This window comes from Falco naumanni, chromosome 1, assembly GCF_017639655.2.
Source record: "Falco naumanni isolate bFalNau1 chromosome 1, bFalNau1.pat, whole genome shotgun sequence".
NCBI classification, from domain to species: domain Eukaryota; kingdom Metazoa; phylum Chordata; class Aves; order Falconiformes; family Falconidae; genus Falco; species Falco naumanni.
The window spans coordinates 108,830,545-108,848,857 of NC_054054.1; the positions used below are offsets into that span (position 1 = coordinate 108,830,545).

The 18,313-nt window shown below is 36.8% G+C and overlaps 1 protein-coding gene across 1 annotated transcript in view; it reads left to right on the forward strand.

Annotated features, from left to right (window-relative positions):
- Window positions 1–18,313, forward strand: part of ULK2 (unc-51 like autophagy activating kinase 2) — a 40,270-nt gene that overhangs the window by 5,412 nt on the left and 16,545 nt on the right. Inside the window, exons 4-14 of the mRNA XM_040617720.1 lie at window positions 7,405–7,437; window positions 7,815–7,851; window positions 9,375–9,548; window positions 10,673–10,746; window positions 11,721–11,822; window positions 12,176–12,234; window positions 12,552–12,634; window positions 15,819–15,869; window positions 16,232–16,320; window positions 17,057–17,228; window positions 18,168–18,228. Of these exons, the coding sequence (XP_040473654.1) occupies window positions 7,405–7,437; window positions 7,815–7,851; window positions 9,375–9,548; window positions 10,673–10,746; window positions 11,721–11,822; window positions 12,176–12,234; window positions 12,552–12,634; window positions 15,819–15,869; window positions 16,232–16,320; window positions 17,057–17,228; window positions 18,168–18,228 (935 nt within the window). The remainder of the gene's footprint in view (window positions 1–7,404; window positions 7,438–7,814; window positions 7,852–9,374; window positions 9,549–10,672; window positions 10,747–11,720; window positions 11,823–12,175; window positions 12,235–12,551; window positions 12,635–15,818; window positions 15,870–16,231; window positions 16,321–17,056; window positions 17,229–18,167; window positions 18,229–18,313) is intronic.

Consider the following 18,313-nt stretch of genomic DNA (forward strand, 5'->3'; position numbering starts at 1 on the left):
ATTCATGGCAAACATAAAGCTTGGCAGTATGATGCTACTTGTATAGAAATTGCTTTGCAAAATATGGTCTAAAGAATGTGACACTTGCACAAATAAGTTTTCCCCTTTCTGCACAGGGCTATGTTTGTGAAATATTATACATCATTAACTTGTATGATTACATTAATTTGTAACCCAGCAAGAACGAACACTATGCAAGGCATTCACATGTCTAGTAGGCTGTTACACCTACTAATTTTCTTTAGCATTTCATGTTCTAGCATGTACTGCCCTTTTTGTTTGCCATAGTATTGTGAACATAGTGATATAGTACAGCAGATAAGACTTTAGGATTTCAAGCAATTTTTAAGTTACAGAAGCTATTTTTTTCCCCCTCAGTGCTGGAGCCAGTGGAGTCTGTGTCACAGTAGGAAGTTCTCAGTGTGACTGGCAGTCTGTTTTATTTTTGTAGTTCTGTTGGTCTGAAGTTTTTCTTAACCTTAGACAGTGTGAAATAAGAAAATGCTCAGGTTTCAGATGCACTGTTTGGCAGACCATTTAGCTGAATAATCCAAGAACTGATTGTTGCAGCAAGTTTTCAGATAGAAAAGACTGTGTGCTATGTAAGTGGCAAAACAAGTGAAAAAAGTGTATACTAATTGCAATGAAGAATAGATGTTTTTTTCATCTCATAATATTAAATGAAATTATTGTACTTAATGGCAGTACTTTGAGATAAAAGCTGTACCCCTGCATAGCAATTTGGAACATATATTGTTAAGTTTGAGAATGAAAGGGTAGTTATTACTTTACATATTTGAAAAGACTTCATTTGGAATTGTTTTCACAGGAGGTAGTTAAATTCCTTCTCTTTCATCTCTGTTCATTTATGGTTGGGTTCCTGTAGCATGATCTGTGACCAGTCACACAAGTCAGTGTAATAAATCTACATACACCATTACAGTTTTAATTAGATCCAAGGAGAACTTGTGAGCCATTCTGCTTATAGTACATGAACATTTTAAAACCTTCTACATCGCTGTTGGTTCTGCTTCTATGAACACCATTTTGATATGTTACTTAATATGTATAAGGTCCACTGAGTTAAATTACTAGAAATGCCCATTCATCTGGAGACGCACCCGAGTGAATTGGTGTGCCATTAATGTATGTGCATTGGTTGGCATAAAAATTTTTTGCTCTGGTGCCAGCGTGATAATTGTCCTTGATTTCTGTAAGGTGGTTACATGCAGCACGGGCAGGTTTGATCAACAGATAGGCATTTTATGTAAGCTGAGTATATCATTATTTGTGCCATCTCAGAAGGCCAGGGATCTGCACGCACCAGGGCATGAAGAGTGGTTCTAAGTCTGAAGGCATTTTTGGAGATACTTAAATATGAAATCTGTATCTGACAGGTAAATGTTTTGCAGTAGTAGGGCTCTGCAAAATTAAGATATGCAGCTCACCTCTAAATGTGAAATTAACTTTTTCATGAAGTGAAATGCTTAAAAAACCCCTCAGAATATAATAGATGGATAGCAAGACTTAACCTGTTGAGACTTTTTTTACTTGCATTCTTGGGAAGAGTTTGGTAGTCTTTCATTCAAGAATAAAAACCTCTTGAATCTCTAAAATGGTACAAGAATGCAGCTCTTTTCCCATGGTGGTGTTGTGGCACGTCATTGATCCTGCAAAAGACGATCAACCTTAGATCCTGTTAATTAGGGAGATGGAGCCCAGTATTTCTCAAAAGGAGTCTAAAATAATCTCCAACTCACCAGTATAAAGTACATTGAGGTCCTTGGATAAAATATTATAGTGAAGTATGAAGGTATCAGTAAGTTATTTGGAATGTGCTATCTTTAGGATGTGAATTTACAGTTTTGTGTGGTTCATGATCCCAAGTGTGTGCTGAGTAGAACTAATCTCTTACACAGTGCCAGACAGTGCCAGTTTTAGCAAATAATTTAATTCAAAACCTCTTTAGAATGTCAGCCATCAGAATGAAAGCCTATAATGTATCTTGGAGATAGTGCTTTAGAAGAAAGAATTAATGTCTTCACTGTATGGAGTCTGAAGTTTTGAACAGTAGTTTAGGGAGAACTAATTTCTAGTGTGTTACTGGAGAAACAGTATCTGAACAGAAATTGTTTCTTGTCTTAGCTTGTTGGTATGTAGCAAAGTAATTGCAGCTGCTTCTGCTATGTCCTTGAAAACAGTGAGAGCTAGCAGGAACAAAGCCAGTGGTCCTTCTGGTACCTACACCTCAGCCTTTACTTACAAGTGCCCGTGAGTTCTTACTAGGGATGCTTATGGAAGGAACTATATTTATCTATACCTGTTGTTTTACCAGTGGGAATTAAATATTACTGTTTGGTTTACCCAAGGACTCCAGTTGGTCTGGTAGTATTGCATATATTTATTGAGGCATTTGCTTCAAGCATTCTGTTGTGTGCTCTTGATCTTGGTGTCTTGCAGCTTTGATTGCCTCTGTGCCCTCATCATAGCTGTTTCTGAACTGTTGTCTTTTGAATGAGGATATCTCGGTATTTTTTCCCTCAGCTCCTTGATTAAGGCCTTCGTGCTTGTTGGTATTCATCCTCACTGTGTGTGGAAACAGTCATAGGAAAACATGCTGTTCAGAAAAGTTTTCAGATAAAAAAAAAAATCCTGCCCTGTAAAATTGTAAAGGTTTTGAAATACAATCTGGCAGCTGATGCTAACTGGAGGGTTGGCTAGGACAATACTGGGCTGCAAAGAATGACACTAGTGTAGGTGTTGAAGATTAGGAACAACCAGTTAGAATTTGTTTTGGCTCACAGAACCAAAGAGTTGGAGTTACTACACAGTCCTTAGCTTACCTGCTGTGCCTAGATACTATAGTTTCTATTTCAGAATTGTTTCAGAAGATCTAGTACACAAGCATGTTAAATGTTTGGTGTGCTGTGAACAGTTTTCCCTTGCCTTTCTGTTGTGCAAGCAAGCTAGTCTCTCCAGTCTCTGTCACTACCTCCCATATATATTAGTTAAGTACAGCATTTCACATAACAGAAATGAATGATACGGCTATTGTGGTACATTTCTCCACGGCTGATTGCTCTTTTATGTGAATAATTGGCAGCATGCATGCTATTTGAATCCTACAGGCACATGTCAAGTGACATTTAGTCAGAGACTTAACGTTTAGCCAGAACTAACAAAATGTTCAGTCCTTTAGATGATATAGAGCTGAACGTGTTAGAAGCTGCTGCTGTGGTGCACTGAGAAAGCAAAAGTACCTATAATATAGTGAGAAACAGCCTTAAAAATATCTGGACCTGTCCTTTTCCACTAATCATTAGAACTTTTTCCAAATGTATTTAATGCTTAAAAAAACCCAAACTTAAAGCAAATATAGCACAAATTAACATATCAGAAAATTAATCGGATAATAGTAGTGCATAGGCTGTCAGGTTAATTCGTGCTCTTGGGACTCCAATCATAAACTGCAGCTAAAGGCAATCAACAGACTTGGAGCAAAAACATAGTAACTATTTGTTTGCCACAGTTTCTGCTTTGGCAGCACACTAAGCTCCTTGCAGACTTTCAGCTTATTCTAAAGGAGGGCTTCCTAACCAAAAAGGAGTCTAGGGTATGTTTCTGCCAATGCGCTAGAGCTCTAGCAACAGCTGTCAGAAGTAACCATGGATGTTTTGACTTCTTTTTCAATTAATGTCTTTTAAATGGAGCTACTGCGCTGAGCCTGTGATTTGGGTTGGAACTTCACGTTCCCTGAGACAGCTATTGGAAGTCTAGAGTTAAAACACAGCAAGTTTTGGCAAATACGTTGTCTCTTAATCTCGTTCTATTAGGTTTATCTGTTAGCTTTCAGAATTGTAAAATGGTTTCCTATTAACCTTTGCTATCTTTTACTTCAACTTGCAAGTAAAACCTAGATTCAGAATAAGAAGCAAAAGCAGGTTTTTGTCAAGAACACTACGCAACAAAGCAAGGTATGCTGGGCAAAACTGTAATTGTTGCAACACAACATACATTAGTTTTGCTTGATTGTTTTTCTAGGTAGAAGGTAGGCCAGGGCAACCCTGGCTGCATTAATTTTATGATCTGTATGTCAGTGTAAATATTTGAAGGATTTGTTATCTGTTGCAAGAAGTGGTTTAAAATAGCTTGCTAGGTCAGCTTTATTCCTGAATGTTAGATCTGAAACATGCTGGTTTACTAATATTTTCATTTTTGAGCACTTTGCTTAGCAAGTTAACAGAAACCACAAGTCTAGGGAATGGTGACAGGGATAGCTTTATTTTGCAGCAAAATAATTTAGAAGGGGAAACTGCATCCACAGAATTGACTTGCATTTTCTGAATGTGGTCCCAAAATGGAGATCACATTCCCAGTCAGGCTGGCCAGGCACTGTAATACAAAATCCGAGCAGCTGTGAAGGGATGAACAACTTCAGCTGTTTTGAACTAAAGCTTACATTGGTGGGATATTGAAGTGTTTGGTTATGAGTTAGAGTTGGGACCAGATGTGGCTGGGGAGCTTGGTACACCAGTACTGTGCAAAATACTACTTCTGCAGTATGAATTAGATGGGACTTTTGACCAGTCTGGGAAAATCTCGTTGTGCAACCTCTGATCTGCTCTGCTGATTTAATAAAACAGGATTATCCAAGATACAATAAGGAAACACGCTTTACTTACTATGATTTTAACCTAGTGACTTGTTTGATTATTTTTAATCAAATGTATCAGCCAAAAAAAAGATGAGTAATGCTATTTGAGGGAAATCTAGCGTGGTCTGTAGGAATGGCTTTCTTTAAGCAGGTGAGAGCTAGTACAACAGGACAAATCATCAGCTTCATGTTTCTGAAGAGAGCAGTTTCATTTGAAAGGACTTTGTTTCCAAGGGAATCCAGAAAACACATTCTCTCAGTTCTGTGATGAATAATGTCTGTCATGAGCTGAGCATTACATACTGCCATAAGCTGCTGTTTTTGTACAGAGTGTGTTGTGTAGTGGAGGCACTGACGCTGTGGAACATCTATTTCTGATTCATGGGATTGCTATGTTCGGGTGGAAATCCACTAGCTGAGCTTCTTTCTTGTCGCTGGAGAACGGGCAGTTTCCATGCTTCTTAGCTATGTTATTCTTTTATGCATCACAGTTGTCCTTTAAGTGAAGTGAAGCGATCCTCAGCTGGCAGAATTTTCAGTTTGATAAATTGGGATCTCAGAGTTGCTGTTTGGCATCCTTGGGATTCCTGGAAGAAAGTGAGATTCTGTCCTGGAAGATGTTGTTGCAAAGGAACAATGTAGAAAGAAACAAATATTTATCATTATGTATTTTCAGTGATTTATAGAGCAAGTAATTACTTATCTTTTCTTGCTTTAATGTATGCACTTAGGTTTTGAGGCATTTATAGGATTGCAAATTATAGTTCACATATGGCCACAGCTGTTACAGAAACATTGAACAATTGGGACTTCCTGAAATGTGATCTGCTGCTGCTTTAATATTCTATATTGGTTGGAGCTTGCCTTTCATTCCCAACAGATTCGACTAATGTTCCTAGAAACTTGCTTTCTTTGAAGCTAATTTCCAAATGTAAACACATCTGTAATGTGCTAGATGTTCTGAGCTGGAAAGAACCTCAAATGCATTTCTGGAACACAGATGAGAACAGCTAAACTAAATGCTTCCCGAAAGTGAAGCAGCCTAGTACAGTCTTGAATTAACCTTAAAACAGCCAGTTCATCTTGAACTGTGCTTACTGCAGTTATCTGTAGGGGATATCTGTATCTGTGATGGATTCGTAGAAATGTGCTTTAAATGGGTTGTGACATCCATGTGCCCTGTGCTGTCTGTGATATATAGGGTAGTTAGTTTCCCTCCCCTGCCCATTTTTACTTTATTTTTCTTTTTAAAACTTCTTAGCCTGACCTGTTATTGAGTCCTTGAACATGTTCTGAGGTTCTAATACAAGTGCTGAGGTTTTAATACAAACACTGGGAACGGTGGCTGAGTTCACAGCATTGGTTTTGCCACGCAGTGTCCCTTTTGATTTTTTTTTTGGACCCTAGCTAGCAGAATACAGACTGCTGCAGTTCCACTTCCAGTTGGGGCATATGCCTGGCCTTGTCTGGCATGCCATCTCATTCTTTTCTTTCAACTGTCTTAAAAACATATTTTCCCACAAACTGTCAACCTTTAAGTTTAATTTTAAAGTGAAAGGGAGGTAACACACTGTGTAACTAAAAACATTATCCTATTTAGTGTATATTGCCTTATGTTTCCTTCTAGTTCTGTCTTCTTTCCTTTCAGTCTTATTCAGTCAGCTCAAAGGGAAAAAATGCTTTATGAAAGGTCTCTGAATGTCTTTAGCTTTGTAGGCACAACAAAACTATTTTATGCAGGAGACTTTGTGGAAAACAGTGTTGATTATTGACATAGGTAGGCTTTTTCTTCCCTCATAAAATTTTGTAAAAAAGATGAACGTTCTTGTTATAGTCGGATTTAAGCACAGACACTTTTACTGCATTTTTGTGGAGTGTGTAGATAATTTACAGTAGAAGTTAGCTAATCTGTCTTTCAATAACTTTTACCCAGTTACAAGAGAGGGAATTCAGCTTGCAAATAGGTCAAAGGAGCTCAGTGCTTTGGAAAATCTCAGTAGGGCTGCTGTAACAAGTCACACCTTTGCCATAAGGCTTTTAGGTCCGTGGCAGGGGCATGCTTCTGCCAGTGACTTGCCAAGGGAGATACTTCACAGAAGTACACATGATTCCAGAAATTAACTATCCTATAGAATAGTGTTTGGGATTCGGTTTGTTCCAGACAGTTAACTGCTCTGTGATTTCTGGTTGACCTTCAGCTTGTTAGATGGCAGAGCCAAAGCTTATTTTACTCGGAAGTAGGGAACATAACTTTGGAATTCCTCCTTAGAAAACTGGTTGTCATAGCCAAATTGTCTTGCTTACGGTTTGTAATTCTGCCCAGTGTAGTTCTGACTAAATGTAAGTGTCCCAATAGTGATTGATTTCACTGATGTCTGATAGCAAAAATTTATTTATTTGTAAGGGCTCTTAATATAGAGGTGGTGTTGATAGAGCGGTCCAAGGCGGTTGAAAGCTAAGGGAGTGACATACAGTGCTAACTGATGTTACTTACTGTATAATGCTCTTTCAAACGATAACTTTAGTCTTCATGATATTGCCTGGTGATTATTATTTAATTTTTTTACATTTACTAATATTTCTGAAAATGTGAAATATTTAATGGTGGGGAATGTACATATATGCTACCCTCTAAAACTGACTTTAACATGAGGATTCTCAGTTGATTGAAAAATCTCAATTGGTTAAAGCAGATACTAAAGGCTTTGTCTTGGTACATTCTTAAATCAGATTTGTTCTTCTCTTTTTAGGAAATGCCCAATTCTGTCTTTTTGGTAATGGAGGTATGTGTTAACGTACATGTTTATTTCTGGATGGTTTTAAAGATGATTTTTTGGACAAAATTCCTTCTTTGCACAGCTGCAAAATAACCATGACTTGGAAAGCAAGCAATTCTGAAAACTGGATTATTAATTTCCTATGCACTACTGAATTTATCAGCAGTGTTTGTTCCATAAATTATTCAGTTTCATTTTATGATACTGTAAGTATTGATGAAGTGTCACACCTCAAATTATTAATTACAAATAACTGACAAACCAATTTTAAGGCCAACAGGTGAAAAAGATGTTGTAATTTTCTTGAAAAGATTACACAGTAAAAATTATATAGCAAGTATTTCAGTGCTGGTGTTTTAAATAAAAACCTTTCTTTTTAACAGTACTGCAATGGTGGGGATTTGGCAGATTACTTACAAGGTAATTGACTACTGTATTTCCCTGTTAAGAAGCTATTGTATTACATGTTTATATTCTGCATTCCTGTAATCCATTGGTGTTTATCTGAGATTTTTTTGCTTGTGGTTTAAATGTTTTTCTGTTCATGGAACTTGTGTAATTCCACAATGCATGTTCACCCTGGTGTGATTTTTTTTTTAGAGTACCCTCTTTATAAGAGTAATTCAATTTGCTCAGAACCCATTTAGTGTTGTACTCTATCTCCAGTCAAGGTCAGCAGCAGAGCGGTGTTTGTTGTGTGTTTGTATGCCACACTGAGAACTTGAAAACTAAATTTTGAAGCTGCTGGAAGACATAACGTTTTGCATTTATTTTGAAATATTTCCCAGTGATTTTAAATGCCACTCATACTTGCAAATAAACCCCACAAAGTAGCAATGAAAGTGAATAAAATAATGCATAGACAGAAAAAGCTTTTTGCCACTACTTTCAAAACAGTAGAATGTAACATTCCCTTATTTGTAAATGAGGGAGAAGATGTAGCTAATCATAAGTAGCATGCTGAAAAAGATACTCTTTTCTATTTCTAAAGTCTTATTTGGGGGGCTGCTTCCAGTGTTTTGATTCCACTTGCTTTTTTTTCCAAGATGTGAACTTAAAAATACTGAATTACTTATGTAATAATGCTTTCTACGAAGAAGCAGTTCTGGTTTAGAAGAGATTTTGCCCTTCAACATGGCTTTGTCCAAAGTGAACACAGAAGTTCATGACAAATGGATTCTTATTACAAAAAAAAAGTTTGAGGAGAGATGTTAATCTTCATATTTTTCTTGATGAAAATATTTTTCTACTTGCCTTTGTATCTCAGCATGTTGAAGGAATCTTTTTTGTGAAGAGCTATTGTTATGGTAACTGTGTATATTAAAAGCCTAATGTACTTCCCATTAAAATCCCTGGGAAGACAAGTATACAGTGTAATCAAGCTCCCGTGTTTAGTACTTTTTCAGACTGCAGAATGAGATAATACCTTCTGAAAAAACTTTCAAAAGTACATCGTCATTTTTTCCCTTCAAAATGAATTTTATCATGGATGAAATTTTTAAGCAGAATGGTTATCTGCAATCCCCATAATTTATTTAAAGCACAAATTTTACAGCTTCAGGTTGCAACATGATTGTAAATACAATTAATGTTCTAAGCTGTGAAGTTCTTTTATTTCTTGGCTCCTTTGCCTTTTTAGCAAGTTTAGGATTTAATGGGGATTGAGAAGTTTTACAATTATTGTGCTACCAAGTTGAAAAACTACTGTAAAAACAGGTAATTCAGAGTACTGTAGCTAGCCTAAAAGCATGGAGATGTGTATGTTGTTGAGACTCTATATACATTCATAGAAAAACATTGGAGATTGGATTGTTCTGAATGCAATTCACTATTATTTGGTTGTCTTCATTGTTTTTGCATTTGATCACTGTGTATTTTATTGCTTTTTGCCCAAAGATAATGATACTTATTTTCTCATCTGCTAATGTGTATGTTATTTCCAGCTAAAGGAACTCTTAGTGAAGATACCATCCGGGTGTTCCTCCAGCAGATTGCAGCAGCTATGCGCATTCTGCACAGCAAAGGAATCATTCATAGGGATCTTAAACCACAGAATATTTTGTTGTCTTATGCCAGTCGTAGGAAGTCAAGTGTCAGCGGCATACGCATCAAAATAGGTAAATATGCTTTTCTTTGATCTAAAGGTAATTCATCACTGTTGGATTGTTTCCCTACTCAGAAGTTTCTTTGTAGTTAAAGTGCAGAGGCTGTACTGGATATGATGTGTATTAAATTGATGCAAATCAGACAGTAGGTCTAGAATGATGAGCTTCATGCTGTAATGCAGATTCTCAGTTTAAAAAAAGATTGAGTCATAAAGACCTTTCTGATTAAATCTGCAGAAAAAAGAAACCTATTTAGCTTATGTTTCTAGCATTAAACTATTTTAATTAGACATAAATCTGTAAGCTTTGAAACTTCAAGTAGCCTTTAGCTCATTTTAAAACCACGTGCATGTGAGACTCCAGTAACAGTTCCAGCTGGCTTTTTTTGTGGTAGACCCTCCTAAGGGTTATTTGAGAGGTTTAGAAATGTAGGTTATGACCTATTTTTGGCAGAAGGAGGGTTGGCATTGTAACTGGGGAGAGATGTCAACTGTTCCGGATACTACCAAACTCTTCTTCAGAGGACACTTCGGGAGTTTTAATCTCTCATTGTTGTCTGTTGTGTCCATTTAGAAATACCTTGGTTTTAAGACTTTTTTTTTTTTTTTTCCCTCTATGCTTTTGCTCAACCAGAATCTGAGATCTCTTCCAACTCCATCTTCTGAACAGCACAGAGGAGACAAAACTTCTCTTGCTGTCCTTATTTGATAGTTTTGGATGCTAAGTGGAAAATTCAGGCATCTGAAACTTGATGACTTAAACTTCTACCTGATGTGGTTTCGCTGAAGCAGATTGTATATTCATCACTCTTAATGAACCATTTATATTTAGCCACTGACTTTAATCCTTTCCTGCTGATGCCAGACAGCATGCTCTGCAGCTGGAGAGATGGCTGAGCAGTAGTTTGTGCAAATGATGCCACTGCTGTTTCTTGGCTTGCTATTTTGGAGATAATACATTATTCTTTCCATGTAACACAGATTTTACTATTATGTGTAGCTGGCTATATGTTATACCTGTCTTTTTCTCTCTAACTAGTAATTGTAGCAGCTTTCAATAAGAGACAGATAATTTCTAGACTTCAAAAATTTGAAAATTATCTTTCTTTTAATTGACGAATGTGTTTCTTTACATAGCTGACTTTGGTTTTGCTCGTTATCTGCATAGCAACATGATGGCTGCAACTCTGTGTGGTTCCCCTATGTATATGGTAAGTGACAGTATATTTCAGATTATGTTGCTTATCGCAAACATTCTCCTACCAGAACAAAGTAATTTGCTGCCTGCAGATTGGCAAATGCCTAATGTTGCTGTAGAAGTATTAGGGGCAGCATGCAATTCACCTTTCCATAGTTTTACTGGCTCCTTTTTCTCTTGTGATTTGGAGGTCATGGTTATTAAAATCAGAGAGAAATTGAACATTTCTTTGTGCTGCAGGGAGGAAAAATCTTAGAGAATTAAAAAGCAATACATCTTAGCATTGATTTTTTTTTTTTTTTTTTGCAAAGTAGTTTCATTCCCACTTAAGTTTTTTTTCCTGAAATGGGGCATTATCTCCTTCCCAGTTTCATAGAAAATAAAAAGTAATCAAATATAGACTAGAATAGCTTTACACTAGTAGTTAAAAAACCTACTTGTTGTCATTCTAGTTATTTAATGTATTATCTCACATGTGGGTTTGTTTTGTTTGGTTTTTTAAAGAAAACAATTTTGAGTTAATTGCCATTAATTTTTACTAAGTAGTGTGGTAGCCAATTGAGCACTGAACTGTCTGACCATGGCACTACCACTACTGTGCTGTATGATCATGGGAAGATCGTTTTCCTTTCCCTTGTCTTGTTTCTGTATATGTAAAATGGTGATAAAGGTATTCGTTATGAAATGCTTAGTTATTTATCCACAAGGAGGGCTGCATAAACCAAGTAAATAACACTTATCTCTTGTCCCCATACATGCCCATCACTAGGTGCTTTCTTTAGAACGTCAACTTTTCCAGTTTTCTGTGGTTTTGAAACTAGCTTTCATTTTAGATAGAACTGTTAGAAGCCATGTAATGCAGATTAAAAAGTTCATTTTGTCTTAGAATAGTCTGTTTATACTGCTCTGACAGAACAACTGCAGAATTCGTATGGCTGTGGCTTTGCTTCTTTTTTTTCCCTTCTGAGATTTTGCTGTTCGTTCCAGGCCCCTGAAGTGATTATGTCTCAACACTATGATGCTAAAGCAGACCTGTGGAGCATAGGAACTGTGATTTATCAGTGTCTTGTTGGAAAACCACCTTTTCAGGTAAGACTTTTTTTTCCTTTTCCACTTTTTAGTCTCATGGAAATTCCTAGGACGTTTTCCTTCCAGTCATGAAAACAGAAGTAGTGATGTCTGAGTGTAGTGTCGATGCTTTAAAGGCCAGATCACTTGAGGATACCAAGGGAGAAGTTGCTTATGCTTGGTCTACGAGATCAGTGTGTTCAAGCCCAAGGAAATATATAACGATACCCAGTACTGAAGTCACTGCTGTGCTTGGGGTTTTCTCCTTTCAGGCCCATAAGCAAAACCCTCCTTTCTGTGTATGTGTGCATAGGTACGAAAGCTATTTTCTCCGTGAAACTGAACTTTAATTAATGTACGTTTTTATTTGACAGGCCAATAGTCCTCAAGATTTGAGAATGTTTTATGAAAAGAACAGGAATTTGATTCCTAGGTATGTCACTGTGCCTTTCCTCTCACTTACATTTGTTGACTGAACGCTTTTTCATCTTTGGGAATGCCTGGGATTCATAAAAATACTTGATGTTGCTATCTATAAACAAGGATGTTGTATGATACCAGTGACTCATGTTGCATCTTGCCTTCATTGTGCCTTGCTGAGTTGAAAGGGTCCTGTACTAAGGCTATTGAGCATGTATAGTGAAGACTGAGGGATGTGGCAGAATGCTGACTTCCTGAAATTTAATGTGCTATGCATTATTTAATGCATGCATTAAATGTAATGCATGTTTTACTTCCTCTTGTGTGCAGTATTCCTAGGGAAACGTCAGCTTACCTGGCTGATCTGCTGTTGGGTTTGCTTCAGAGAAACCAAAAAGATAGAATGGACTTTGGTATGTAACTTTTTCTTTTGCTCTCTTGACTTTCCTTGCTGGTTGTATTCAAGTGACTGGAATAACTGTCTTGACCTTTTGTCTACAGCCAATTACATGAAAAGTGAAGTATTTTTTTCTGTTCGGTTATCATAAAGTAGGTATAGTACCCAAAATAAATCAATAGATAATGGCTGTCAGTCAGTATTGTGGTGCACAAAAAATTATGACTTTGTTGATGAATAATGAAATATAAATTAATTTACTGCTTTCAATTGTGGCCTTTTTTTGCCCACAAAGTGGTACCTGATATACCTTAAATTTCATGTCACAGTCTTATTTCTCTTGCTTTAACTGGTGTTTAGGCGTCAGACCGGGAACAGACATCTCTGATCTCCATGTAGTGTTGGCTGCAGAAACATAACAAAGTACTGGAACAACAGTTGTATCTTTGTATTTCATTAAGTCCTAGAATTTTTAAAATGTGCAGTGACTGAATTTTGCCGTCTGTTAAACATCACTGCAATGTCTGGGGGTTTTGCATTTTGCATTAATTGGGAAGTTAAACCCTAGTACAAACTATATGGATACCCTCTTAACAAAAACGAACTTGTTTGGCTTCAAATTACTGCTGTGTTTGGCTGCTTCTCTTTAGCTGAAGATCTTTGTTGCAGAACATTGTTCTTAAGATTTCAAGGCCTCAAACTGGTACTATTGAATCATTCAAACTGGCTGCAACTGTTGGCCCTTCAAAATTAGTCAGGAATAAAGTTTAAATTTGTTGTTCTTTGTACTTAACTGTAAGTAACTGTCTGTTACTTACTGTCTTTGGTCTCAAAAAGCCTTTTTATTGCTGGGGTTTTGGTTACCTATTACTGCAAAATTAGTAATGCTTTTTTCTTCTTTTTAAATGAAAACTCAGACAGCATTTTTAAAGAATGACCACTGAAAAGTTAAATCTTAATTAGTTGTTCTTAGCTGCATCTTGTATGTCATGTTATTCATGCTGGTTGTTTTAAATTTTGTAGCACTGTTTGTTATTGCAGTTTTGTCATAGCTGCCAGGAAATGTTAATCTTAAAGTTTTAGTTAATTAAAGCTAACTTAGCTAAATACAATTATCTTTTCATTGTTACTATTTTATATCAATAGCAATGTGCTTTATTACTGGGGTTTGTCTTAGCAACAAGATAGGTGACCTATTGAGTTTATGGAATGGTGAGGAGGAGCCTAAACCTTAGTCTCTTCGTGCTCTTTGTAGATAAGACCTAGTGCTTTCCTCACCATAAGCTATTAGCTCTTGTGATGCTCAGATCCTAGGGCGAGTTGCATCCCAAAGACAGACATGCTATATTTTTGTTTCTGCTTAATGAGACTTCCCCATTGCTCTCTCGTTATGCATGCAAGCTTAGTTTTGATGCAGTACTGAAATACATAAATTGACTCATTCATCACAAGTGGTCCTTGCATATTTGTGATAAGACAACTGTTAGGCTGTGGAGAGAGAACGATTCAATTCGTAAGGTGTTTTAGTTCTTTACTTGAAGATCAAGACACTCTCATAGCTGCATCCTTTTTTTTTTTTTTTTTTTCATTTTAAATTCCTGCTGAGTTTTGCTCCGAGAAATATCAAACTTGGTTTTAGCAATTTGGAATTTAAAACATCAGTACTAGCATAATTAAGGTGTTTCTCTTCTGAGAACCAGACATGGCACTTTGTGTGTGGATGTGACTGACGTAACTTGATTTAACTGCTGTATGTAAAAACTTAAGTAGAAGTCATATCCAGAAAAAAATAATGATAATTGGGTAAAATGTCCCAGATATTAGTGACAGTATTCAGAAGTCAGTATATAAATCTATGTGTAGAAGAATTAATACATCACAAACATGGACTTTGAGTAATTGATTCCACTTCACACTCTAGGTGTGCTGATCCCCTACAGTTTCTTCAAACATGGGAGATTCATTGTATCATTTGTGGTAGTGGGAGAATGCATTTGTGCTAGAAAAAAAAATAGACAGCAGAATGGTAGTGATGAAAGTCATGTTTTCCTTGGCTGAGCCACTTAAAGGGCCTCAAAGGGGCTGCTCTGGAATGTGCTTAGCAAAGGGAGTGAAAGGGAGAGTGTGCAACTGAGCCCAGTTGCCTGTTGTTAAAGTAAAAATAGCATTGGAAATCTTGTTGATCTTCCAGCAATATAAAGTAGAACAGCAGGTGTTGTACGAAAGCTCAGGAACACCTGATCCTCATGTTGAAGTTAATCATTACATTGTTCTTACGTTACAGCTAACCTCCCTTCCTTATCAGGTCATGGAAGAAAGTGTTGTTGAAGGAAGAGGAGATACTGCAGGCCTCAGATTCTTTTATTTTTTTTCCTTGTTATTTCCTTAGGTCTGATGAACAATATTGGTTTTCCCCAGTAAAGTTCACAAAGCTCAGCTGCTGACTTCCACCAACCCTCAGCTTCCCTGAACTAGCTGAAGGTTGCTTCTTGTAGAATAAAACTTCCCGTGTAAACTGCTAGCCAACTGGTTATGCCAAGTCAATTAAATGCATCTTAGCATATCTATTTACAACAAATGCAATGTTTCTATTGTAACAGAACAAGTTAACTGAGGAAATCATTAAAGAAATTGTGTCTAATTCTGCATTACGCTATGAACCGGCTGCACAGGTTGTGTTCTGCTGGTGGGAAGTGGGAAGGAGAATGGCTGCTGGTCTGTTGCGATTTTTTGGCCACCTAAGGAGTAGCTTTATGGGTTCAAAAATAAGCATCAGTCCTTGAGCAAGGCAGAAATGAGAATACTTTCAGTATTTGATGTAAGAGATGCTCATCATTTTGAAGAGCAAATTCAAACTGAAATAGTACAATATTGAACAGAGAACATGATTTCATGAGAAGTATAGGAAGGCTTCTTGTGTACATGTTCCTTAAGTGCAGTCATAAAATGTCCTTTGGTAATTCAGTCTGATTTGCCTTGCTGGCTGTTGTTTGAAGTTATTAAATTGATTTTTGCTTCCTTTCCAAATACTATAGCAACATATAACATAGAAGACTTCAATCTTTTATAAGCTTTTCACCCTCTGGCTCTGAAATATTGATTCTGGGAAGGCAACCATTTATTGCCATCTGCAATATAGTCTGTAAATTCTATGTCATTTGTACGTTTACTCACAATGGTTGTTGTTCCTTGTTCTACAGAAGCATTTTTCAACCACCCTTTCCTGGATCAGATTTCAACAGTCAAAAAATGTAAGTAGTTTAGTTTTTCCACTTATTTGTGTGAATGATGAATGTTGGGGACTGGAAGGGAGAAAGATCTGCCAGATACCACACTAAGTGTTTATGAGATCTGTTCCTGAGTCTGACTGTTGTTGTGCTCTATTGTAAGCCTAGATGTTGAATCTTTTTTGTATTATGCTAGACTGAAATGTGATACTTATTTACTAGTTCCTTTGACATTTCAATTGAACTTAAATACCCTTGTGTGTTTAAGGATGTGCTGTGCTTCTCAGTTGTGTAAGAGTTCATGAATGAAAAGCAGCAAGGAAATGAGTTTGCTGGAAACTCAGCCTTGCAAAATCTTAGTCCCATTATTTTTTTTCCCCTTCTAGCTTGTCCTGTACCAGTGCCCACATATGCAGGCTCAGTCTCTGGCAGTTCCTGTGGTAGCTCTCCTTCATGCCGTTTTGCTTCTCCTCCAGTAAGTTCTCCAATTTACAGAACAATCTCTGGAAAGTATTTTCTGTAATGTTTAGCCAAGATTTACTGAAATTTAGATCTTTCAGTACTTGAACAGTGTAAACTGTCATGTTTAAGAGCACAGAGCAAGGAATGCCCCTGTCTTTTGCTAGAGGAGTACCATTAACATTTTGGTTCTCTCGTGTTCCTTGTGTTGTACTTCATGGGTTTTTGTTGTTTTTCTTTTTTTTGAAAGAAAAAAATACATCAGATGCTAGAGTGGCAAATCTTTTAGATGAGCTAGTATGGTTTGCAATGTAGTGAGTGTTACAGGTAATTTTTGTACTGGCCTTCTTGGTTAAGGTCCCTTATACGGATACGAACCGATGACTTTAATTTTATGTTGTATTTAGAAGATGTGCGTGGAATGATTGAATGAATTACAATTGTTTACATTCACAGCCTATTTAATATAGGACTGTCTAAATTGACACTGCAAGGTTATCCAGTATTTGAAATGTCTGAATTCAAATACATTTTATATTTCTAAATACTTAAATCTTGGGCTGTATTTTGGTTGTTTGTGTTTTTGTTGATGGGGGTATTTTTGTGTGTCAAAGGTAGTGATGATTCTTACTTTAGAAACTTCATAGTTAAAAGAGCAATTCTATATTCTGAATCGCTGGTTTTACAATGTGGCTTTTTTTTTTACTTCCTTTTTTCTACCAACAACCCCGCACCCCTACCCTACTCCCCAGTCTCTGCCAGACATGCAGCATATTCAAGAAGAAAATTTGTCTTCACCTCCATTGGGTCCTCCTAACTATCTCCAAGTCTCTAAAGACTCTGCCAGTACCAGTAGCAAGAACTCCTCTTGTGACACAGATGACTTTGTTCTTGTCCCACACAATATCTCTTCAGACCACTCATGTAAGAACCTTCCTTATTTTTACATTTTAAAATACTTTCCACTTGCAACATACCTTTACACCTTGTTATTCTTTGGCTCTCTTTTCTCTAAATGTGTCTTAATTCACATTGGAACTGATTTCTTTAGTTTGATTATTCCTTGAAGGGAGACTGTTTGGTACACTTGCATGTCTGTCTGGAACGTTATCACCTTCAACTGAGTAGCCAGATAAGCCAAAGATACCATGGGCATTTAAAGTCATGGAAAGTATTGGGGTTTGGCAGTAAAAGAGAAGTCAGTTGTAAACAATTGCTGATAAGAAGCCCAGGGATTCTCTTAGTGGAAGCAGGCTCTTGGCTACCTCCAGACTAACTGAGCATCTATAGTCCATACTGTAGAGCTTTAGATAATTAACAACAGCAAGTAAAAACATAAAAAATGTTTAACGTGAAAGGTAAGGCATCAGACCAGACTTAAAAATAGAAAGACTTGCATATTGCATGCTGCCACTTCATGACATTATCCAAATCTGAATTGCCACTAAGAAGCTAGTCAGCCATTTTCTATATGTCACCAACTCATGTTAAATATTTGACTAAATTAATGCGTTGATCTCTGAAGGGCTTCTGTCATTCTTTATTATAAATTTCCCAATGCTGATACCTTGTACTCTTAAACAAAGGATTTTATTTCAAAATTATCATAATTAGTATAGCAAAAAAACCCCATCAAAAACAAACAACAAAAAAACCTGCTAAAGAATTGCCTTCCACAGTTACATTTCTGTTGGTGGTCACGTTTGAGGTATTTTCATACAAAAAACAGTTTGTGGAAAACTTTTACATGTTGGCAGAAGTTTGCCAGAAGTGCTTATTTCTACAACAGTAATATTTGAGATATTTTTTTTAAGGTTCTGCTTCATGACTTTGATTTTCAATGTGTTCTTCTGCTTACTGTAGATGATATGCCATTGGGAGCAGCTGGCAGGCGGGCTTCAAGCGAGTTCTTGATGTGTGGCGGGTAGGTGTGCTGAGCTTTATCCAAAAGAAGTCTCATGTTCTAAAATTGATGCTGCAGCTGTAGAAGGGGTTGCTGGGGTTTTGGC